General features: G+C 34.2%; 1 protein-coding gene across 14 annotated transcripts in view; it reads left to right on the top strand.

Annotated features, from left to right (window-relative positions):
• The window catches only part of LOC115219128 (protein PFC0760c), a 328,821-nt gene that overhangs the window by 244,352 nt on the left and 57,231 nt on the right, over positions 1-27,238 (top strand). For all 14 annotated transcript variants that reach the window (XM_036508956.1, XM_036508957.1, XM_036508958.1 and 11 more), the window contains one exon: positions 12,568-12,751. In XM_036508956.1, coding sequence (XP_036364849.1) covers positions 12,568-12,751 — 184 coding nt within the window. The remainder of the gene's footprint in view (positions 1-12,567; positions 12,752-27,238) is intronic.

The following is a 27,238-nucleotide window of genomic DNA, read 5'->3' as shown; positions in this document are numbered from 1 at the left end:
CTGTTCTCGATATGGAGAGACACTCTGTATTCAGGGCCTCTGTAGTTTTGTGGGGTTTCCACAAGCAGCCCTAGTCTTCCTTTTTGGAGGAATTATTCTTAGTTAAAATTTATAATTTTGTAATTTTTTTTTGCTTTTTTACATGCTTTTTATGTTACCCCCACATTGTATTGTCCTGTACCTTCCCCAAAATCTTTTTGTGAACCCTTGGTGTTTAATAAAGAAAACAGTTTTTTTTTAAGAATAAGTTGGAAAGCAGTGTCTTATAGATTTTTAGTGACTGCCAAATTGTATCTTTTACTAAGGATTTTATGCATACCGATAGTAATTAAAAAAATAATCAAAAACTGAACAGGTATGAAGTGTAGATTGCTAAAAGATTTAGATGCTTGAATATTTGACAATCCATTCCACATAACTCTGTTCTACTTTCTTAAACTACCGTCTCCCCCACTCCGCCTCTTTCAACTAATCTTTTCTAGTGTAGATGCCTCCCAAAACCACCAATACCACCATCATTACTATCTGCTTATCGATAGATAAGTTCTCTTGAACAAATACTTTAGCTCTCAAAGAAGATTCTTCCCTGCTCTAGTTTTCATTTTAATCTTTGTTTTCTATTACCTACGATTATCAATAAAATCTATTTGTATGCTGATATAGAAATCAATGAGAATATCTTTCCAAATAGCCATGCATATATACTGTACACCTATGCATGTAACGATGTGCGTGTGTGTTCGTGTCAGAGAGAGAGAGAGAGAATGTGGTAGCATCTAAGTGGTTGCTCAGCCTGCTAGAAACAGCAGCTAAATCTCCTTGATGTCGCATTCTAAAAGAAAAGTCACATGTATAACGCCTAAGTTCCCTGAAAAAGAGGAGACGGTTATGGCTGGTATACCTACTGTCTTAGGTCTGTCTGCTCGATCTAATCTGACCCGGAGTTAAACAACAATGCGTACCCGCGCGTATTTTTGTTTCTATACTTACTAAAGGACGGCGAACTGGTAGAATCGTTAGCACACCGGGCGAAGTGCTTAGTGGTATTTCGTCTGCTGTTACGTTCTGAGTTCTAATTCCGCCGAGGTCTACTTTGCCTTTCATCCTTTCGGGGTCGATTAAATAAGTACCAGTTACGCACTGGGATCAAAGTAATCGACTTAATCCCTTCGTCTGTCCTTGTTTGTCCCCTCTATGCTTAGCCCCCTACGGACAATAAAGAATTCAACACTTACTAAACTATAATTTGAAAAATGAATATTATCCATCCATATTTCTTTTAACAGATTTGCTCAGATATATTGAGCGAACGTGAAAAGAAACTGAGATTCTAGTAAGAATCGAACTCTCCTTACCTTTGTTGAGGGTTTGTAGTACGGCAATAATTGCACTTAGGCATCGACAAAGAAGACGTAGGTTCGATTCTTACTCGGCTTCTTTGAGCTTTATTTATCCTTTTTTTTTTTTTACATTTACGTTTGCTCTTTGTATCTGCACAACATTGTGTAAAAATTTCAACATGTATGTATGTATGTACTCAACACATCATCAGTGTAAATTTTGTTTCTTCCTTTGACTCGTATATTCAGACTTTTTGTCCATCCTCTTTTGCTTTACGCTCCACACTATAATATTTCTTATCGTATTCAATACGACTTTGTTATTTTACATTCTCTTTTCTCTTTTATAACTCACTCCTTTTTTAATATCTCTCTCTCTCTCTCTCTCTCTCTCTCTCTCTCTCTGTGCACTTTTTCCTTCCTTTCTCCTCTTGTACTCCCCTTATATACTCTCTTCATTTCTCTGCGACTCTTTCTCTTTACTATCTTTAATTTGTTCTCATACTCTCTCTCTCTTCTTTCTTTCTTTCTCCGCACTTTTTCCTTCCTTTCTCCTCATGTACTCCCCTTATATACTCTCTTCATTTCTCTGCGACTCTTTCTCTTCACTATCTTTAATTTGTTCTCATACTCTCTTTCTCTCTCTCTCTCTCTCTCTCTCTGCTTTCCTTTCTATCGTTTTCTTTCTTTCTTTCTTTTTTTCGCCTCCCTTCCCGTCTCTATGTTTCTCCTTCCACCTCCTCTCAATAACGCAGCAGACAACTGTTAGTCCAGATTTTACTGCTGTCATTTGTTATGACAAAATAAAACATCAAGCATTCGCTATTTCTATTTTCAATTATCAAAATCAAATCCATCGAAATCTCTTTCTTATGTGTGAGTATCACTTCATTTTGTTTTCCCGTCGCCTCCCCCCGTTCTCTCTCTCTCTTTCATCCTTATCAATCAATGTTATTTATACTGTCGGTCTTTCTGTTCCACTTGCCTTCTCTTTTCCCTACTATTTAACAAATATATTATTATACAGATTTAATGTTTATATCCTGTTGCCCCATAGTAACAATAATATAATATAATAATATAATATATAAAACTCGATATAGTAATTCGAGGGAATTAGTGCGGTGATTGACGTCGGCAAAAATCAATAAAGTTCACTAAATGCGTCGATTGAGCAAACAAACCTACGAAGTAAAAATGTGTTCCAACTGTGACCGTCTTTTTGTATATTTAGGGCAACATTATCCGATTTTTCCTTCCCTTTTTAAGGCAATAAGTGTGTTATTCAAAGGAATTTAGCTGCTATGTCTAGCAGATCGGACTATTACACAGAAAAATGAATCATTGACTCGACGTAGAATAAGTTGATGCGTCTGCTAAGTGAAAGAAACAATTGTAACTTTAATGCTTTTCACAAATTGCTATGATATTTACGATTTAAAACAAAAACGTCAAAATGTTCTGATTTTGTTTAAAAGGTTTCGACACAACTTGGGGATCTCAACGCGGTTGTCCTTCTGGCTAGAATTTGCAGCCAGATCTCTCTCAAATTATATCCTGTTGGTTAAATAATAAATAAATGAAAACATTAAACAATGTAGCCTTAGATATCCCTAAAACGATAATTGAATGGTTATAATTGGGATGCTTTAATCAGGGGTCTACTCAATCAACAACTCTTCCTATCAGCTTGGGGCTCGTGTTTGTATTATAGTATCTCAAGAACTGTGTTTGTACTTGCAGATGTTATGTGTATTACTGTTATTTATAGGTCTGAGAATATGTCATACTTTATGATAGTGTGTGTGTGTGTGTCAGAGAGAGAGAGAGAGAGAGAGAGAAAGGAGTGTTATGCAAAATAATGTATATGAATCTTTTACAAGAGGCTGGCCAAACTTTATCAAATTTGAGCTTGGCTATGATATGCTGAACCACTGAATTTCAGAAACAATGTTTTTAATTGCAGTGTTAATTAATAAGATATTTAAATTACATACCTTAATTGCAGTAATCATAATTTTTCCTTTTATAACATGGGCATAAGGCCTGTTTAGGCAAGTGCTATAAGTCAATTAAATCTATCCAGAGAAATGTAAGACAAAAGTTGACTCTGACAAGATTTATGCTCAGAATGTAAAAGACTGTAAATAAAAACCACAAGGCTGTTTGTGCAGTCTGCCACTGGCTTTATCGAGTAGTAACTGTAGTTGTAATTAAGTTCAAAAAGCACCAAAAATATACTAGTTTTTCATCCTGTTTAGGTTTAATATGAATTAAAATAGATTCAGAGTTTTGTTCTCGAGTAATATTGGGCAAAAAAGGATATGGTTCTCATTTTTTTATTATTAAGTGGCAGAATCGTTAGCACATCAGGCAAAATGCTTAGCAGTATTTTGTCCATCTCTATGTTCTGAATTCAAATTCCACTGAGATTGAATTTACCTTTCATCCTTTCGGTGACAATAGAATAAGTACTAATTGAGCGCTGGAGTCAGTGTAATCAACTTACCTCTCTCCTGAAGTTGCTGGCCTTTTGCCAAAATTTGAAACTATTATTATTGTTGTTGTTGTTGCCTTGAGTCAGCTGACTTAGCATGCCGGACAAAATACTTAGTGGCATTTCATCTGTCTTTATGTTTATGGTCAAGTTTGCTTTTCATCCTTTTGAGGTCAGTGAAATAAGTTCTAGTCAAGCATTGGGGTCAATATGATAAATGAGTGTAAAAACAAAATCTATTAACCTATATACAACCAAGTCCAAACTGTCAGCATAACTCTCAAAATAGGGAAACTTTCTAGTCTAATTTTACATTTTGACAACTTTAGCAAACCAATGCTTAGTATATAGGACATGGAATTAAATAATAATAAACTTCTCTTGCTCTGACTTTTTTCTCTCTCTTTCCTTTTGTTTTTCAGTTACTTTAACTCTGCAACTTTACATCCTAGTGTCCTTTATACAGATCACTCATCTCTTGTAAGCTCATTCTCTGAAAGATGTTTAGAAAATTAAACATTATTTTGATGTGTAAGAATGATGAAAATTTTCACATATTTGGGCAGTATTTCTGAAGACCTTGCGAAGTCCGAATGAAAAGGATGATTCATCAGGAGTCTGGATCATGTATAAAGTCTTACGGCCGTTTTGAAAATATTTAGGTTGCTTTGGGTGAATTAACTCCAAGCATAGCAATATTCTATATTTCTCTCATCTGAGTTAATAGAATCACAAGGTTAAAATTTTAAAGAAATGGTGGGTTAAATAATTTTAAAAATCGAATGTTTGATTAAACCATTCTCTTCAGACATGAAGTTAAAATGTATTACGACACAATGTATAATATAAGGTATATTATGATGCTATATATAAAATATAAAGTTTTAGAAGAGTCCATAATATGAAGTAAGGCTAAATTAGAATCCTGTAGTTTGATTATTCTTGAAAAATTTAAACATTGAAAGTTATTTATGTCTACAGATAATTACAAACTTATATGTATATGCAGTGCAATTCCTTCCTTTCATGCTTATAAACTACCATGAGAGTGTTGTTAGTATCAGGATCATTTTTCTATCCCCTCCTCATATATGGTAGTTTCCAGTTTCTCCATGTTTGATAGTAAATTTAATCTGATATCTCCTGGAATCTGTCTGAACACATTTCTTGTGATTAAAAATTGTTGAGGTTACAAAAATGTCCTTACCAATATTTCATAGTATCACTTTTCTCAATGCATTACCACCTTTGTGAGGACAGTAGACTTTTATCAGACTAGCATAGAAGGCATTTACATTGTTAGTGTCAGCAAAGGCCTGAATTTTGTCTGCCTTCTGGCAACAATCAGTTCTTCAACAGCTTCAATTTTCTTTGTAGCAAGACATTTGCATCTTTGGGGTCAGCTAGTAACTTGCCATGAATTTTGTCCATTCATGGCTGGCTTGATCATACTTTCATTTTTCACTTAACAGCTGTCGTATATTTGCATTTTCATCAAACCAGTCAACATATTTATGATTAGGAAGCCAATTGATGTAGCAGCTGTTTTGCAGATTGCTTTGTGCTGTCAGCTAGTACATTATTGAGTAACATTTTCAATTTGGTGGTCATATTTGTGGCAACTTCATGTTGCACTTTATTATTTCTCAATTTGTTGTTATCTAGTCTTTTCGTTTCAATTCTGCTATCTTCCTTGTCTTTGTCTTCACAGAAAAATTGCTTGTAGCACTTATCAGTGTGTGGTCAGTGAAGCAATCGGCCTTCTTACCCTTCATGGCATGCTTACAGCTTATGCCTGTAATGTTGTCTCTGCAAGTAAGAGCATAGTTCCACAGTTATCATCATTTCAAGGGAAGATGGCACCAGCTGCAAATCCACTTTTTGAAAGCTGTTTGTTACAGCTAGATTATATTTGTTGGATAGTTTCAGTAGACATTTTCAATGGTGATGGGTGGTCAGTTGAGTTGCTTTTTTCTAAAGTGACCTAACATGTAGTCCCAGGTTTGGTAATCCCACCTCGTTCTTTCATTAAAATACCTGAGACAAGCAGCCTACCAGTTGTTGGCTTTGTGTCTGGGGATCTATGCAACAAATCATAGAAATCTTCTTTCTAGTTCCACTTATTTGTCATCACTGTAACATAAACACTAAAAAGAGTTATATTTTGGTTGCTGTTTAATTCCACCTTCATTAGTCTATCAGATATAGCAATTGCAAATGACATCAGTTTGATGACAAGAGGGATCATAATAGCTAGGCCAACATGACCTTCACTCTGTAGAACATCCTTACTTCCTACTCAGATGAGGTTGTAGTTTTGCTCTCATAACTTTCCTAGCTCTCTTAGTCATGTTTCTGATGGTGCAGCAATGTCTATACCATAATACATCATCTCTCTATTAATTACTGCAGTCCTTCATTTTGACCCCCTAGAATATCTTTCTGAAGTTTCAGATTTCAGAAATCACTTTGATGCATTTTCTTGCCTTTTTTTTTTTTTAATCTGAGAAATCAGCCAGGTGAAGAGGAGCTCAAGATTTCCATCCCTTCTTGACATGGGACAGTCTTGTGATCAGGGAAAGTACCTGATTTTTATTCAAGAGGGAATAAACAACTATATCAGTACTGATGAAAAAAAACAAAATCAAGTAGGGATTATATCAAACCTTAGAATGTTAATCCCTATAGCTGTTATGATGAACAAAATAGAATGTCTATGGAAATTATTGTGTAATGCAATGGTTCTCAATCATTTTGTACCTATGGACCCCTTTGGTAACTATTTTATTCTGGTGGACCTCCATAGTCATTCAGTGTTTAAAAACATTCCTCTTTTGTTATTCACTCATTCTTATGTAAAATGTTAGAGAAGGAAACCTAGCTGTTTCATTTAAATCAAAATTTTTCATGGGCCCTTAAAATACAACTTTGGATCTCCAATTTACTATTTTGCTTGTATGGATCCCCCCCCCCCCAAAAAAAAAATAAACAGGAAAGAAAATATGTGTATCTTATCTGGATCTCAGTTAGGAACCACTGGTGTAGTGAAATAAATGGTGGTGATATCTACTGACAGAAAGACAATGTATAGAGCTTAAGGAAGGAAAACAAAAATAAAAATGTAATTTCAAAATATGATTAACAATGAATTCTTTAACCCAGTGTAACATGTCTACCACTCAATATTCTGTCTTTATAGAGTGTAACTTCATGTAGTGTGTCAGTTTCACAGTGCTTCCTACATTGTAATTTAGGTGGACTGAGCCATTTGATAGTTGAATTACTTGGTCACAAACTCAGTCCAGTGACAGGATACAAAACACCAACCTCTCAGGCTCTGCCCCAGTTATGGGCAAGCTTTTTTGAGAAGCAGGTCGCATGACTTGAGAAACTTCAATTATCTGAGATTATTCATGCTCTTAGTAGACTAAAACTCCCACTCAGTATGCTTAAAAGTCTAAGTTAACTCCAATTTTAATATCTGTAAAACAAACTTGAAATATAAATCCTGGAGCCAATTTGTTTGACTGAACCCTTCATGATGGTGCTCCAGCATGGCCACATTCCAATTAACTGAAACAAGTAAAAGATGAAAAATAAATCTGTTCTAAATAAATCCATTCTAACAAATAACTAAATATATTTCTTCCCATTTAGTCGTTAAACATCCTATTCTGTAGAAAATACAATAAAATCTTGTGTAAAGATAGCCATCTCAAACTGACCTCATTCCATACAAGTACCACCACTGCTGCAGCTGCTGTGTTGTTATATAACACTTAATTTAACAACTTATAATCCCACTCCTTCAGTACACTTTTAGCAGCTAATTATGACTCTTTCTTGCTCCCGTAAAACAATAGCTGTTCTTTTAAAATACTCATTCAAGAGAAAATTACAAAATATATTTTTACAATTTTAAAATGTCATTGATAAATACATAGAATTGTACTATCAGGTCATTAAGGATGAAATGTCCAATTTTCGTATGCACCAAGTTTGACAGTCGTTAGCTCTAATGTGTTATTCTGACAATTCTTTGTTTTACAACATTGAAAAGTTACATCATCACTTTTCAAAACGCAATTATGGTGTCTGATTTTATTGTGAGTTTTCTCTTGTAAATCAGTTTTTGTGAACCCATGGATAGATAAAAAATTTGTGTTGTTTATGAAAATGAGTTCCATCGTAGAACCAATGCATCCCAGACAGCTCAAAACATCAATGAGGTATTTGGTGAAGATGTGGTGAATCAGCACACTGTACATCGATGGTTTGAGAAGTTCCTGTCTGGTGACTTTACTCTTGAAAATCAGCCCTGTGGTAGACCTGAGACCAAAGTGGATAATGGTAAGCTGGAAATTGTAATGGAAGCTAAAACATCTCAAACTACACTTGAGTTAGCAGCAAGGTTTGATGTTTTGATTCCAGCTCTATTGGATCATCTGAAACAAATTGGCAAGGTAGAGAAGCTGGACAGGTGGGTACCACATGTCTTGAAACCTGCTGTTCTTTGCTGTCACAGCATAAAAACAAACCATTTTTGCATCATATTGTTACATGTGATGAAAAATGGATTTTTTTCAACAATAGCAAGCATTCTGCATGGTGGTTGGATAGAAACAAAGTGCCAAAACACAATCCAAAAGAGAATGTTCATCAAAAAAAGCCAATGGTGTCTGTTTGGTGGTCCAGCGCTGGTGTCATCCATTACAGCTTCATGAGACTTGGTAAGTCAATTACAGCAGATGTATACATCAACCAGATGGATGAAATGATGAGTGAGCTTGCAATTAAACAACCAAGATTGGTCAATAGAGATGGGCCAATTCTCTTGCAAGACAATGCTCAACCACATGTTGCACAAAGATATAACTACTCAAGTTACAGGAACTGAACTGGAAGTACTCTGTCATCCACCATATTCACCAGACCTTGCACCAACTGACTATAACATTTTCCAGGCATTAGACAACTTTTTGCAAGGAATAAACTTCAAATCCGAAGAAGATGAAAAAACAGCCTTTCATGATTTCATCACCTCTTGCTCTCCAGAATTCTTCGCTGCCAGCATAAATAAGCTTCCAATAAAATGGCAAAGTTGTGTTGATAATTTAGGTGCATACTTGGTTAACTGCATTGCTTTTTGTTGAGATAGAGTAAAATAAACTTTCACTTCAAAATCGGATATTTCATTCTTAATGACCTGATATGTCAAAGTCTCTCTCTATGCATGTGTATTTGCTTGTATATACATATGTATCTAATTTTCTTGGCATCAACTGAGTTGTTTTAAACAGGTTACGAATGATTATTATTAATTGCCAAGAACTTTCTCTTTTTTTCCCCTAATTTTGTTTTAAGATATTTTTATATAACTTCATATAATTTAATAAATTACATCAAATGGATTGAGAAATTCTTTGTGAGGAAATTAAAATTTCTCAAAACAAATATTCAAAAATAGGGAAAAATAATTTTATTTTATTCTTGCAAGTCTACCAAATATCTGCCATGCCTTCGCTTTTTTTTATTATTTTTTTTATTTGCTACCTTATTTCCTTTATACCTTCTATAAATAGTCCAAAACAAATTAAGAAAATTCTGTGGAAATCTCCAGGCTTGTTGTTCATGGTTAGATTTAATAACATACAAATGAACTACTTATGATTAGATGAAGTAAAGAAGAAGCTGGTATGTAAGCTACTTGACTTGCAGTAGACAAATTTAAGTATCTAAATTGCTGTATCTACGTATTCATTTCCTTATGATGCCCAGCCTGGAGTAAAATTTGGTCAGACTTTACAAGTTGGATTATGTTCTAATGGCAGACTATTCATCTAGACTTTATAAATCTGCAAGCTGCTCAGCAGCTTAGTGATCTGAATCCATATCTTACCATGTTTAACTTTTTCTTTCACTCTTCTGAGATTAATAAAATAGTGTGCCAATAATAAACTGACAGGTTTATATCTTCTGAAAACTGAGTTAATAGGTTACCACCAACAGGTTTTAGATTGATAATTTGTGTACCATTGATCCGCTTTAGAAAAGCAGTATTCAAAAATACCGACTCCTGAAAGATTATAATAATTCTGTGAATATATATTAAACATTCACGTGTTCCTTGAATATTTAATAACTTATTCTTAACCCTACAAAACTCTCTATTTGCATAGAGACTGCAGTAGATTGGCCAGTTTGAATTATACTCAGAGTTTGTATACTTTATATTTAAGAATAGTTCCATCAATCCAGAACTATTGGTGGGTCAGGCAAGATGCTTTGTGATAGCTGTTCTGGTTCTTTGCATTCTGACTATAATTGATGCTTGCAATGACAGTTATGACTAGTTGTAAATTGGCCTAAGTTGGTGACTTAGTATCGGGGAGATGGGAGACTTGCTTGCATGCATAGACAACTTGCAGTCTTCTTCAATTCTTGCCCAGGCCTACACATGCATGGACAAAGGCATAATCAATCTTGGTCAGTGAAAACCCTGGCATAATTTAATTCAAAGTAAATAAGAAGCATTTGGTGCATGGTCATCAAAACAGGCTGGCAACTGAATCTTTGAATCAATTTATTTTAGAGTTACAGATTTCCAGAACAAATATCCAAGCAATGCTGCAGAAGTATTCTTTGAGCATTTACAGTTGTCAAAATATGGAAGGATTGCATGTTTGTTATGAACTACTTCCTCCTCTTTTGCAGCACCAAGATGCAATCACTACATGTATGCAATGGAAACAGTGTTATACTTTTCTTACTCATAAACAGCATACAAGACTCAAACTTTTACAAATGCTGGGCTTCATGGTCTTTGATGATCTTTCATAACAGTGACAGGTCTATAAAATTGTAAAGGTCACAAGTGCTGTCCTTTCTTCTCAAACAAGATACATTTTTAAGAATAAAAAATTACAACCAAGCTACCAATGAATGTGCCAGGAGCTTACTCTGGTTCTTGCCTATAAAATGTAGATATTAATTTCTCAGATTGACACAAGATTATAAATTAAAATATTTAGAACAGCCATTCTAATATTATAGCTCTCAAAATTTGTTTGGCAAACTATTTTCTACTTAATTACCAACTTTTGTAAATAACTTTGTAATTTGGTAGAGCTAATGTTTACGTTTATTTTAATGTTGGATTACTCTAATGTTAATCTCGATCTTATATCTGGATTTATATTATAACTGTATCCAACAGAAATCAGGTGTTATGAAACAGTAGGATAGTTTGAATCTCTCTCTCTAGGTACAGGCTTATATACAAAACAGTTTACAATTGTAGTAATAAAAATAAGTATTGATACAGTGGTTAATGATTGGATGTTTAATGTACATAAATTTGTGCCTAAAATTATCAGAGCTGGTAGTGATGTATGTATGCATGCATGCAATAATTTCATATTCAAGTATACACCTTGTAGTATGCCATTTAAAACCCTGTTAACAGTATTCAGTCACCTGATGTCATGAACATTAGCAAAATGAAGATTTAAAAATGAGGTACCTTTTGACAAGTCACCTGGTAAGATACATCCACACCTACAATGCAACACAATTGTTTGTACAGCATCTCATGAATTCCATTTTCTTTCTGTCAAAGTTTTATGTATATATATAATTAATAGAGAAAATTAGTAACTTTACAGTACAGTATGTAAAGTAATTACCGCTAAAGCCAATGGTGTTTTACTCTAGTTTCAAATGTGAGAAATTTTTTATCTGGATAGTTTACCAGTCTTCATTCATGGTTCCTGGATGATCTGGCACCTAATTCTTTTTAGGCAATATAGAATAGTGTTTCTCGAAGAAAACTCTTACTGTAAATTTGAACTCACACCCTTTAGTTTAGTCCAATACATTACCATCTAACCAATCTGTTCATACCTAGGATTGAGAAAGACATTAAGTAAAATATTTCCAAGAATTCCAAATGCGTACAATTAGCAACATCATCAGCATGATTTTACAACCATTTTTTAATTGGACCCCAAAAACAATTTAGTTGCAGCCATATTTTAGGGTTTCTATTTGATTCTGTGGGTCCCAGTATTTTATCTAGTACATAATTTGTCAATGTCTATTTATTGAATAGTAATATATCCACCTAAGAGATTCAGTGGACTAAATAGCACAATATATTTTGTGTGGTGCATCCCTCACCAGGTTATCCACACAGGCATACACATATATGTATATATTTTGCTTAGGCATTGTGAGAGTCATATCCTGGTGCACTTCAGTTGCACTTCATATTCAAGGCTCTGATAAAGTTAATGTTCCTCAGGCACTCACCTATCAGTCCACTGCACTGTGTCTTATAGCAGAAACAGCTGTAAGCTAATGAAGTTCATAAGATAATTGTTTATTCCTTTGTCATCTCATTTTCATATATGTATGTATGAATATGAAGGGCTTCGCTAGTTTCTGTGCACCAAATTCCTCACATGACAGTGATCAACCTAATGCTATAGTAGATGCACCGCTTACTGTAAGTGCTGCATACTGGGATCAAATCCAGAACCATCTGGTTCTTAAATGACATTCTCCATCACACAGCTATGCCTATAATTATTTCTGCTTAGAAATAGTTATTTAACACTCTCTCTCATCTCTCATTCTGTCCCCTTCCCTCTACTGATTTTTAAAAAATAAGATAAAATATTTGATAAGATTTCATGATACTAATTACTCTATTTCTTTCTTCTTCTTTAGGGGGAATGAATTTAGACAGATGACATCTTCGGAACCATCCAACAAGGCATCTATCAATAAAATATATCGACACCATCCCAATAAATCTCTTGATGCTAAATCAGGAGGAGGCGGAACAGCCGCCATGAAAAAAAGGGAGTTTGATAATGTTGACAACATGTCATTTAGTCAAAAAGAAGAAAAGGTAAGTGAAATCATTTCTATTGGTCAACAAAGCTGGGAAAAATTGTTTCTTTTCAGAGCAACGGTTTGGGTGCAAAATGAGAAAGTGTGAATGTTTCCGAGTTTAGTGTGAACGTTTCAGAGTTTTAGCCTATCTAAAATGTCTGGGTTTCTCTGGATGATGCTGGAAATTCCCACGTCTTGGCCTTTTTTCCCCTTTTCTTATTCAAATTCATTGTTGAATATTTCACAGTCATCTCCTTTGTCGCAGACATGCTTTTTCACACTCTTATCTTTCCTTGCATTTCTTTCTTCCCACCCTCCCCCTCTATCAACAAAACAAGTATGTGTTATATCATAACTTTTCTCAGTTCTCCCACTTCAACTTGTACTACCATTTATATCTTCCTGCGCCTTTATTTACCAAATGGCCTTGTTGTCAGTCTTTCATCGGCCGAAAACCTGACTCTTTACAGTCTTCTCTCTCCTCGTTATTTATTTAACACCTTCACCACTACCATCACCACAAAAAATAATACTATAAGTCACTTACTAAATAAATGTTTACAAGATTGTCATTAACATCATTAGCTGAAATTCAGCTTAATTATAACCACTTTGAATAGTTTTATATATTGTCCAACTTTTGTTATGCATTATTTTATTCATGGAAAATTTGTTTCTACTTCTTTATGTATCATTACAATTTGACCTTCAACAAATTATTTCTTGATTCTTATTATTAATTTCAAATATAACTTTTTTCTTTCGACCCAGTTCCTCAATAATTAAACTTTATAGTACTAGAAATGTGTCGTGATTTATTTAAAATCACTTGAAAGTCTTGCTGTAGTGTGTTTGAGTAGGCATTTGTGAGTGAGGAGCAGTTACCTGTCAATATTATTATATAAGAAAACTCTAGAGTCTTGTGAAAAGGAACTTGTGGAGATCTGCACTGGCAAGAATCATTTCAGTAGTGTTTACAAAGCAGAAGATTGTGTACCATTAAGAGAAGAGTGCACCAATGAGAGGAACGAATGTTGCTTTGTTGCATTTCTCACTACTGGAGCCTGTTAATGTCATACTGAAACATTGTTTGGTCACCCATTCAATCCTATCAAACAAGCAAATCTGGCAGAGAACCCAACCTCTTTCATACTTGCCTTGAACAATAAAACTTTCATCAATTTTCTCCTCAAACCCTTCTCTACCAGTTGATTCCTGGTTAGAAAATCAGGCATCTGTAACTTTGCAACAAAATGAATACCAATCCACAGACAACTTTGCAGGCAGGTTTAGGTACCCGCATCATAGTACTGTGATCTCATAAACAGCTAAAAATACATGATTCTCAAAAAGGATAATTTTCTACAGAGGAATATTATTGTTGTCAGAAAAGAACCTTTAAAGTCTGAAACAGAATAGTCAAAGTAACATCTTTTCTTGGTTTTCAACACAACATAACGTTTCTTGCAATGCCATAACTTCTCTTCTTAATATGTACACTCTGTTTTGTAATAGGGTTGGATGTCTACTTTCAGTAGAGTACTGAAAACACAGAAAGTCAAGGCTTTCACCATAATTCTCATAGAAATCAACAATGCAGCAGTAATAACTGAAAATGTGCATCTGACATGAAGTTTTTCCAGTATTCAGGTTATTCAATGTAATCAGTTTGCATATCTGCACACAAAGATACATTTCTAGTGAGGCACAGTTCATCTGCTAATTTTGACAGGTAAAGATACTTCATATAGTGGTTCCCTCACTCTGGCTGTCAGTTACAGAGAAGGGTTTAATTAACCCTTTCGTTACTGCATTTATTTTGAAATGCTCTGTGTTTCTTTCAATTACTTCAAATATAACAAAGAATTTAGTAAAATAACTTCTTTATCATTAAGCTAGTGTTAGGAACATAAACTGTGACTAAAGTTTGGTGGAAGATTTTGATTCAAAACTCATGAAAACAAGACATTTGTACTAAGAGCCAGAGCCAGAGCCAGTTTCAGCCGGGTTGGTAACAAAAGGGTTAAAGAACGAATGATTTCTGACAGTTTTGATGGTTAGATTCATTGAGAATGTAGGAATAACATACGTTTCATCTTCAAAGTGAGATGGATGTAATAGTAAAAATTCACCAATTCTTCAAGATAGTGCTACAGCTATTTTTAGTAGCACACTTATTCATTTCTTGTGTGTACTTGAGAGCTCTAAGCTATATTTTGAGCAATGTTAATTTGAGCTCTGAACCAAGAGGAAGTAAATTAACTTATGTAATCTGTTTAATCCACTGACCCCCTCTCCTAGATATCTGTTCAAATTAATTACATCTTGGCATTTTAAATTATCAATCTGTATGTAGAGTTCATTGCTCTACCACTTAGTTATTCCATTTCCCTACATACTTTTCTGCCAAGTGTTATATGTACAGTACACAAGAGTTCAATTCATTTAAAAAAGGGATTCATTTCTGGAAAAGAAATCATAATTTACTTTCCTTGTGTTTTCATATTTTCTTTATTTCCTCATTATTCCATTATTTGCCATTTATAATCATAAATTTTGACAAGAATTACTTGTACTAATCATTTTTATTTTCATTATGTGAGTAATTTTAATTAATCAAACCTTTCTTGGTACTCCTTACATTAAATATGTTAGCCCCTCACCCCACTTTTAAGTATATGATCTTCATACACAAGGCATTCATGAAAAATGTTCTCCATGTCACCATTTCAAATTGCTCTCTGGAGCAGAAACATGACCCCTCACAAAGACCCTGACGTTGAGGAATGACTTCTTTATTAGCAGAGCCCTGAGAACCATCAAGAACATCAGATGGTACTGCCATGTTTCCAATAAACAGCTCTGCATGCACTTTTCAGCCCACAGCCTCCCACCTCATAGCCATCTTCTGGTATGGACATATATTCTGCCTTCCTCCAGATCATCCTACCAGGGCTTTACTCTCATTCAACACAGCTGCTGCAGACTGGAAGAGCCCCCATGGCTGGAGGTGATTAAAGAAGATCTCCAGATGTTTGACATCATCTTGGAGGATGCAGAGGGGCTGGTACAGGACTGCCAGTGATGAGGAGCTCTGGTGGACCTGATCTGCTCTAAGCATAGGACCACTAATCTGGGATGACTCAAGCCTCATCAAGCAAGAGCATGAAGTAATCAATGAATGTTTTTCACTAAAAATTTATATACAGTTCTATATTTAAGAGATGAGGAATTATGTACATTATTTACATTTGTCCTCATCTTGTTTGTTGTTAACACGTTTCGGCTGATATACCCTCCAGCCTTCGTCAGGTGTCTTGGGGAAATTTCAAACCTGGGTTCTCATTCCTAAGGTATTTTGCAATGTTATTATTATTATTATTCAGGTCACTGTCTGGAATCGAACTCGGAATCTTGGGGTTAGTAGCCTGCGCTCTTAACCACTACTCCATATGCCTGTGTGCATATGGCGTAGTGATTAAGAGCATGGTACAAGTAAATCAATTCTTCATTGAGGTTGTCGGGTATGTTTAAAATATATCCAGAGTTGCCACCAAGAGTTATATTTCCCTCTGCATTCCCTCATTCAATTTCTACGCAATTAGAATTTCAATGCTGTCTCCTATGCCTCTGGCAAGAATTATCACTTAACACTGATGATTTTTTTTTTTTTATGGGTATGATTTTAATCAGTACAGATGCTTTCTTAGCTAAATATGGTGAATGCCTTTGCATGCTATGTGTACTATAAGAATCAGCTAAGAGAAGAAAGAATGAAATGTTATTACTACTCCTATTACTATTATGGCTGAGATTGTGTTATATGAGTTTTCATTCTACTTCAGTGCATTCATGACTTCTGAATGCAGGTAGATGATTCTATTCATTAGAATCATTGATTTTTATCCAAAACAAGCAAGAAAAGGTTTTAGAGAACATTCTCTAAAAACACCTCATTAACAGGTGAAAAACAAGTAAGAAACACCTCAGTGCATACCTATTGACTGTTGAAAAAAATATCCCATTTTGAGACTAGTTCCATCTATATATTGATTGCATCAGATAATGATGAGACAACATTTTGTTTAAGATTTACAACATAATAATTTGATGCAAATTCTTTGGTGTGTATCAGATATAGGTCATGAAAATACAAGGCTAGATTAGCTAGAAAAAAAAACCATCTAGTATATATATATATATATATATATATATATATATTAGGTTTGGGAAATAGTTTCTTATGCTTTTCTTTTTTATGCATTTAGAAATTTATCAGAAATTGGACTAGTTCTATGAAAAATTAGATAATTTCAAATTCAGAGATTTACAACATTATTTAAATGTTTAAATCTCATGGTTAATAAAATCATAGGTGTTTCATAAGCAGAATATTTCATCAAATTGCTATCAAGGACCATTGCATTTTTCTTTTAAATTGCGTGTAATCTCTATTGCTGGAATCAGCTATTTTGGGCTAAGAAACGAAAGTGAAATATTATACTACCTCTAATTGCTATTATAACTAAGATTTGTATCAATATTATAGGCGTTTTCATTCTGTTTTGAGTGCAGAATGAAATTGCAGTTTTATTTACCTTCTCCTAATAGATCTGAAGCTTTGATATCTTTTATCGTTTTCTTGTTTCAGTCATTATATTACAGCCATGCTGGGGCACTGCCTTGAAGAATTTTTAGGCAAATGAATCAATCCCAGTAGTTATTTATTTACTTTTTTTTAAGCTTGGTACTTGTTCTGTCAGTCTCTTTTGTCAAACTGCTAAATTAGAGATGTAAACACACCAACACTGGTTATCAAGCAGTGGTAGAAGACAAACACACGCACACACAGGTGTGTGTGTATGTGTATATATATATATATATATATATATATACACATATATGATGGGCTCCTTTCAGTTTCCATCTACCGAATCCACTCACAAGGCTTTGGTCAGCTCAAGAATATAGTAGACGTTCTGATGGCCCAAAGTGCCACATGGTGGGACTGAACCCAGAACCATGCGGTTGCGAAGCAAACTTCTTACCACACAGCCACACCTACACCTATATTTACCTTTTCCCAATAATTCAGAGGCTTTGGTACGTTTGTAAAAGTTTTATATTAATTTACTTTTTAAAAATCTCATACATACATGTGTGCATTTTGGGTGGGGGTTTCTTCCTTTTTCCTCTGATTAGCTGAGTCACTGCATGTCACAAGTGATGTACAAATGGGAGAACACACATAGTAGAGTTTAAACATTGAAGCTGATGATTCAGTCTATCACTGCTCCAAGATTCTCATCATTATGCATTCATTTAGGTAAAAAGAGAAAAGAATTAGGACATTAGTGTGTGTGTGTTCTTTTACTGGCTGTAGTCGTTAAACTGCAGCCATACTAAGGCATTGCTTTCACAACAGCTCTTCATCTGGTACTTATTCCATTAGGCTTCTTATACAAAATGTTGTGAAGGGAAGTAATTCAGTTAGAATTGAGTACACATGGTATTTCTGTTTGAATGTACAAGTTCTCATCTGCTCACGAGCACAGCATATACGTATATATATATAGTTAAAATTTACAGAAAAACAAAAGATGAAGACAGGTGTATAAACAACAAACAGTTGTATTAGTTTGAAGCTTGCGAATGTGAGAAAGTATTTTACATTTTGAGCTTGCACTCTTCAGCAGAAAGGAATAAGAGAAAAATAAACAGAGAGAGAATAAAAAAAAACTTGTCAATTTAGACATACAGAGTATGAAAAATCAGAAAGTTCAAAAAGTTTGAAGAGTTCAAAAAAGTTCAGAAGTCATGGTATATTGGAGTGATTTTACATCAATGGAAGAGTCCAGTGAAATCCGTGAAAGTAGAGTCAGTATATCCAGTGGTAATCTGAGTGGAGTGCTGGTATGTAGATGAGAAGAGGTTCAGAAAGTTCAGACAGTAGTTAAGATACGTAAGTCCAAAGAGTAGGAGGTTAAAACAGGATATATATATATATATATATATATATATTATATATATATATATATACACATATACGATGGGCTCCTTTCAGTTTCCATCTACCGAATCCACTCACAAGGCTTTGGTCAGCTCAAGAATATAGTAGACGTTCTGATGGCCCAAAGTGCCACATGGTGGGACTGAACCCAGAACCATGCGGTTGCGAAGCAAACTTCTTAACACACAGCCACACCTACACCTATATTTACCTTTTCCCAATAATTCAGAGGCTTTGGTACGTTTGTAAAAGTTTTATATTAATTTACTTTTTAAAAATCTCATACATACATGTGTGCATTTTGGGTGGGGGTTTCTTCCTTTTTCCTCTGATTAGCTGAATCACTGCATGTCACAAGTGATGTACAAATGGGAGAACACACATAGTAGAGTTTAAACATTGAAGCTGATGATTCAGTCTATCACTGCTCCAAGATTCTCATCATTATGCATTCATTTAGGTAAAAAGAGAAAAGAATTAGGACATTAGTGTGTGTGTGTTCTTTTACTGGCTGTAGTCGTTAAACTGCAGCCATACTAAGGCATTGCTTTCACAACAGCTCTTCATCTGGTACTTATTCCATTAGGCTTCTTATACAAAATGTTGTGAAGGGAAGTAATTCAGTTAGAATTGAGTACACATGGTATTTCTGTTTGAATGTACAAGTTCTCATCTGCTCACGAGCACAGCATATACGTATATATATATAGTTAAAATTTACAGAAAAACAAAAGATGAAGACAGGTGTATAAACAACAAACAGTTGTATTAGTTTGAAGCTTGCGAATGTGAGAAAGTATTTTACATTTTGAGCTTGCACTCTTCAGCAGAAGGAATAAGAGAAAAATAAACAGAGAGAGAATAAAAAAAAACTTGTCAATTTAGACATACAGAGTATGAAAAATCAGAAAGTTCAAAAAGTTTGAAGAGTTCAAAAAAGTTCAGAAGTCATGGTATATTGGAGTGATTTTACATCAATGGAAGAGTCCAGTGAAATCCGTGAAAGTAGAGTCAGTATATCCAGTGGTAATCTGAGTGGAGTGCTGGTATGTAGATGAGAAGAGGTTCAGAAAGTTCAGACAGTAGTTAAGATACGTAAGTCCAAAGAGTAGGAGGTTAAAACAGGATATATATATATATATATATATATATGTTTCCATCTGTTAAATTTCATTTACAAGATATCTGTCAAGCCGAAGTTATGGTAGAAGATATTGCTCAAAGTATCATGGATCTATTTGGTTTAGAAATTTGCTTTGCAGCTATATATGTTGTCACAAAATAAACTTGACCACACCACCATGCTATATACATATACCATTGATCTTAAAATTCTCTGATGAATTGTTTTAATTCATTGCACAGATAGAGGTGTGTATCTTTTACTTGTTTCAGTCATTAGACTGCAGCCATGCTGGGGCACTTCCTTGAACAATTTTTTGCTGAATGAATTAACTCCAGTACTTTCTTTTTTTTTAAGCCTGGTACCTATTCTATCACTCTCTTTTGCCAAACCACTAAGTCATAGAGGCATAAACACACCAGCACTGGTTGTCAAGTGGTGGTGGTGGTGGTGGTGGTGGCAGCAGCAAACAAACAAAGACACACACACATACTTTGTGTTTCTATCTAGCAAATCTACTCACAAGGCACTTGCTCAAAGTGCCACACAGTGGGGTTGAACCCAGAACCATGTGGTTGGGAAGGAAACTTCTTACCACACAGCCATCTCTATATGCAAATATTTTTTCAAAAATTTTAATGCTGTGGGAGAGCAGAATGGTTAGCTGTGGAGAACAATGTCTTACAACATTTAGTTATAATTTTTTATGTTCTAAGTTTAAATCCTGCCAAAGCCTTTCTCTCATTCCACCAGGGTTGATATCACTTAAGTACTCGGTCAGTTTATATTCCTCCAATGCATTCTAGATATTAATGGAATTATATTAGGTGTTACTTGGTTCTCTGTTTCTTTTTGTATTTTATGTATTTCATCTGTAATCCTGCTTCTTTTATTTCCACTTCTATTTTTCCTTTTTCTTCATTTTCATTACCATTCTGCTTTAACTATTTTCTTGCTTTCATCATCATCATTTAGCATCCATTTCCCATTCTGACATGGGTTAGATGGTTTAACTGGAGCTAGTAAGCCAAAGTGCTGCACTAGGTTCCAGTCTGTTTTTGCTTTGTTTCTACAGCTGGATGCCCTTCCTAATGCCAACCACTTCACAGAATGTACTGGGTGTTTTTTACATGTCACTGACATGGGTACCTTTCATGTGGCAGTGCCACTGGCTAAGCACAGCAAATCACCAAAAATTTCAGTCACCTGCCATCACCTCCTTGACACTCAACATCCAAAGATCATAGTTCACCATCTCATCTCACATCATTCTGGGTCTACCTCTTTCACAGGTTCCTAAAAACATCTGATAAAGTCCATTTTCAGTACACAAATTTTAAGGTATTAACTATTAAATTGCATTGTAATTGCTCTTTTGTACATCAAAACTGTTATAGTTCACAGTTTCCTTCTCATAAAAATTTCATGTTTCTGACCTGAGAATTGTAAGAAACAATTCTTATTAATGATTAAAATGTGTTGACTGCACTCCATTTTCTCATATCAGGAAATACAAACCCATGTATCTACTGACTGGCTAGCAACATAGGCCTTGACAGTCTGTCAACACAAAATCTTCCTATATAATTTCTTACACCATTAACTTTGAGCAACAGCTGTTTGTAAATCAATTACCATTCAGTGCTGATTGTCAGTAGTCATTTTTTTAATTCTATAAATGGAAGTAAATATATAAAAATCCATTGACCTTTTTACCTGTCAATAATAATGTCTGTCAATTGCTAAATTATTCTGAATCAACACTAAATAACACATTTACAATGCTGGATCAATGAACAGAGAATTTGGTAATGACACAAATATTATTCATGGTCTAGTTTATTTGTTTTTGCTACTTATTCCAGCAAGGTACTAATATATATCTATAGTGACCTCCACTAGTTTAATGAATAACCTCTCTGACAAATGGTGTTCTGTTCCCATTTATCAAATTTGATGTCAAACTGTCATTTGGTATGTTAAATTCAGAATTTTTTCGTTTATAAACTGCACACACACACACACACACACACACACACACACACACACAGTATGTTACAGTATTTAGGTTGTAGTTACACGCAACTGAAATTTTCTTCTTTTCTCAAAGTTGGGATAGTTAGTAGTAGTAAAAATTGCTAGCTTTACTACGTGTTTTAATTAGCATTAATTATATTGCTCAAGTTCAGATCCAGTAGTAATTACAAATCTCTGCTAAAACTGTTTAGTGTAAATATCTGACAGCTTTTTAATGCCTTCCAGGTTTTTAGGTTGAACTACAATGCTTAGTTCAGTTTAGTTTCCATATTTCACTTGGTTTAAATTGCTGTTGTTCAAATTGGTTTTAATATAATTAACATTGTTCTTGTTATGATCAAAATTTCCAACAAAATGTTAAGCATCATACTGCTCTCCTTTGAATAGTTTCATGGCATCCAAAATCTAGAATTTGTGCTTGTCAGTGTATATGTTGCTTAATTATATCTTCTAGTCACAAAAAGTATTGATTTGCTGTCCATATACTGTGATAAAATAACTACTGATATAGAATTTGGACATCCTTCCAGCATTAATGTGGAATAACTGGTTGTTAAACAATGAGCATATAATATGATGAAAGTTTCAGAAACCAAACTGGTATTTTGGAGAGGGAGCAGGAATTAATAATTGAATAAATGAGACATGTGGAAATTCCATGTTTTATAAATTTTCTTACTTGTATTTTGATGCGTAAATTTATACATTGTGATAACATTGCTTCATTATGTCAGATTTTTCTGACCATATAGAAGTTATAGTGTTAGTAACAATATTATAAATATTAAGCATAACACAGCAAATATAAATTTAGAAAATTCTGATATTTTTCTCAAGACTTTGTTCTCTACAATATTTTGCTGAGAAACTCAACCAAATACAATGTTTTTTTTTTGTTATATCTATAAGTCTTGTTGTTTCCCTAGTTTGTTGGTCTGCACAACATTAGCTCCAATATCTAATGATTTTGAAGCTCTTCCAAGAGAGACATAATTGTCCGTAACTGAAGACTTGCTGCAGCAAATATATTTCTGCTTTACTTAAAGACTGACCTTGTGCTTTATTTATTGTTATAGAATATGACAAACATAGTGAAGAGTCCATCTTTTCCATTCTAAATAATAAATTTATGTTACTTTGTGCCATTCTAAGTCTAGCTATCCAAACTCATTGTCCTGTTAAAGCTCCATTTTTTATCAAAGCTTTAATATAGTTTTGCATTCAGTTACATTTCCAACTTCTTGTTCAAGAGGTAACTTGTGAAAGCTCATCATAATGTCTTTACTTTTCAACCTTTAAGCATCAATAAGTTCAGCATTCAGCTTCTAGTTACCCATCACATACTAATTTTATGTTGTGCCGTATGAAAATATTTTTAAAAAAATCTTTTGTCGTCACATCTTTAAATCTATTCTTTAACATTTATGGGGTGGCAGTGTGCAGATAGCTGCAAACATTTAAACTAAGCCAACATTCTGAAGTTAGACGCTTTTATCATAGCTTGTGCCTTTTCTAATTTTCAGTGCCCTAATAATACTTCCTAACTGCCATAAAGCAACTCTACTTGATGATAAGTCCTTGTACAGCTGTCATCACCTAATCTTATCACATACCCATTGCTTTTTTTTCCCTTCACCACTCAATCTCTCTCTCTCTCTCCCTCTTTTCCTTCTTTCTCTTTCCCCTCTCTCTAATTAACATCAGAATGCTACAAAGCTGTCAGTTTTTACTGGTGTTTTTTGTTATTGCTGTTATCAGTCACACACACACACACACACACACACACACACACACACACCACACACACACACACATATGTCTTTGTGCTAATGAATTGAATGGGTTTAGTAAATGTAAACATTTGCATTGTTGTTAGATCCAATCTTTGGTAACTATATCTCAAAAGGTAGTTGTATCTATTTCCTTCAAGCTTTATTCTCTTAGCTCTTGATCAAAATACATAACGTTCCCAAACCATAAAAATCTTTCCATTGTTTTGTATAAGAAGCTAGCATTTAAGTGTGTTTCAAACATTATCTTATATTGGTTTTAAAATTGGCACAAGGCTAGCAAGTTCAAGTAGGGGATAACTCAATTACATCATCCTAATTCTCAGCTGGTACTTATTTTATCAACCACAAAAGGATGAAAGGTAAAGTCAACCTTGGCAGAATCTCAACTCATAAAGTTGGATGAAATGTTAAGCATTTTACCCAGCATGCTAACTAGCCAACAAGTTACAAGTTACAGATCTCAAAACTTTGAAAATTAAAATACTTGGTCAGACTGCTTTTTCTTGAAATATAATTAATATAATATGGAACTAAATAAATAGAAGAACAGCCTACTCCTTGCAAATTTTTCAATTACTAACGCAGCAAACTGATGCCCTATATTCTGTGGTTATTTCCTGTTGCAAGAATCGTGTCCTGTCCATATCATGATCCTTAGTGCTGTTTGGTATATTATAATTACAGTTTTTAATGAATTAAATCTGCATCTCAGTTTCATTTTCCATTTAGGATAAACTAACCACTGTAGTAATAAAATTTGATTGTAAAACATGAATTGTATGAACAACAGTCATCAAAAAACAAGAACGAATGTAAATATCTTTTTCATTTTCAAAAGCACCAAATTAGCAGGTCAGGGGGACAGGGTGGAGTATGAATATCCTGGGCAAATTTTCATTTTCTTTATGCCTAGTTCCTCTTTTTAGATGATATTAAAAACTGAGCATGTATTCTGAACTCATTATCATAATCCCTCCTCTCTCTCTCTCTCTCCTCCATGTACGCATGGAGGTAAGGAAAGATTTTATACTTGTATCTAGGTTGAGTAACTGATTTTACAACTCATAATTCACTCTATGTACAAACCCATTCTGTACATGGTTAGTTAATTACCTCTCAGTTACCCCCACCCCACTCATGTACATAATTATCAAGTGTGAAAAACTAAGGTACTTGTGGTGATTGTTGGTACGATGGTTAATAATTTTGTGGGTGTTTACCAAGTCAGTTGCTAGACGTCAGAGTTTCAATGTATCTATACCCAGGGAAGCAAGGCATTCAGAGTATGGTAGATGCCTGATGAAAGGTCATTTGCTTGGTTGCACATCTCTGAACAGTTTTGAGGAGGTCAGTGTCCTGAGCAAGTTAGGGGTTTGAGACCGGTGACACAAATTCCAAGTGTGGCCATGCCATTGTATGTCTGTGTGAGTGAGAGTTTGTCCCTTACCACTACTTGACAACTGGTGATGGTTTGTTTACATTCTCATAATTTAGCAGTTCAACATAAGAGACCAGTAGGATAAGTATCAAGCTTGAAAGAAGAAATTAATTATTGAGGTCAATTCATGCCCCAGCATGGCCACTGTCCAATGATTGAAACATGTTAAAGATAAAAGATACAACCATTTAGAATATGATAACCAAAATTATATATGAAAAATATAGAATATAAAAATGTTTGATCCTATAGTAAAGAAGAGTTATAGTAGGCAAGTGTACTTTAAGATGGATGATAAAGGGAATGGCTCCAAGATAGACGATAAACAGTGGAAATCAAATCAATAAATGCCATTGATGTTTAGTTACTGATGGATGTAGATGAAAATAAATAATGAGATTGAAAAAAGCCATGAAGATGGGGCACAGATTAGAAGAAATTATGGTTGTGACAATGGTAATAATGGCAGCTACTGCTGCTGGTGGTGGTGGTGTTGCTGCTGCTGAATGCAGTCTTTGTGATTTAATAAGAAGCAAAAGATAGACAAATAGATGAGAATGAAATCTATAATCTATCTAACTGGTGCCAGTATGAAAAATTAAATGTAAACAGAGTAGTGATACAAACACACAGAGAAAATATATGATTTTGTTATTTATGACAATGAATCTCATGATGCTTATTTATAAATTTGCCTTTAAAAATACATTTATTTATAAATGTTCTGGTGGTATATAAAAGCAATTAGGAGTGTTTGCTTTTACTGACGTATACATCTTATTTTCAGTAAAACGTTTTAAACCCAGATAAAGACATTTTGTAAGTAACCCATCAACAAGATGCAACATTCAGCATAGCTTTAGTCAAAGGAACTGAAGAAAAAGCAGACACCACTCCAAATTTCTTACTTAAATGGTTAGTGTTAAAAAGAATGTCTATAATAGAATATCTGCTCAAGCAGTTCTTGTAGATTCACAAAATTATCTTGTATGAAGCATATATAAAGATGGTTAAAGTAGAAATTATAGCTGTAATAGTTATATTTTTTGAGGATATGGATATGTATGTAACCTGCCAAATTTTATAAGTCTACTTCATTAACATAATTTAAGATCTGTTCCACCCCATATTACTCCTTTGCCTATACTGCATAGTTTTGTCCACCAGTTGCTACTTCTTCATATACAGACTGTTCTCAATTAGAAGCAGGGTTATTTTTTCTTTTATTTTCTTTCCATCCTATTTGTTTCAGCATCTCTTATTTCTTTGTCCTGTTTGCAGTTTCCCTCATACTACTTCTATTCTCTCTTGTCTCATCACTTCAGCCTAATAAAATATCAACTTATTTTTTCTTTCCTTCTTAGAACCTCAAAATCATTACTTGAAACATCTAAATATATTAACCATCCATATAAGCAACAAGTGTTTTGTGTGTGTGTGTGTGTGTTTGCACGAGCACGCGTGTGTGCATGCATATGCATACATGAATGCTTCCTCAATGAATAGTGTTTTTGCTTAAACAAACTATGAAGCCATGTTTACAGTAACTGTAATTTCAGATTCTGTAGCAGTGTAGTTGTGAGATAAAACAATATTTATAGGTTTTGTCCACAATATCCTTCCTTCTCTAAAGCTTTCTGTTGAGAAAATCTAATTTATCCTAATTCATTTTGGTGATCATTTTGTAAGGTGAACACTTGTGCCATTACCACCTTTCTCCCACCCTACCCCCAAAAATGTGTTCACATACTTGTTCCTGTTTATATAACTTCTGTCTATGAATGGTTTTGTGTCTTTTGCAGTTTGCTTGCATAATCAGGTTCATTTTGTTATCCTTATTCTCTTTCTCTCTAATCCCACCCCTCCATATTCTTCCATAATTCTGTCTTAAATATCTTCTTAAACTCCTTAATATTGTTACTTTCATTATTACAATAATTCTTCTACCAAAATATATTTTCATCTTTCTTAGGCTCTCTTTCCTTATACTTGTCATCTCATCAAATGTTATTTATTCCTTCAAAGAGATCCTTTGTAATTTTAATTATGTCTGTCATTCTTTCGGTTATTTTGAACATTTCTTGTTTTACCCTGTTTTTGGA

This window comes from Octopus sinensis, linkage group LG14, assembly GCF_006345805.1.
Source record: "Octopus sinensis linkage group LG14, ASM634580v1, whole genome shotgun sequence".
NCBI lineage: Eukaryota > Metazoa > Mollusca > Cephalopoda > Octopoda > Octopodidae > Octopus > Octopus sinensis.
Note: the sequence above shows the minus strand (reverse complement) of the source record. Positions and strands in the feature narration are given on the sequence as shown.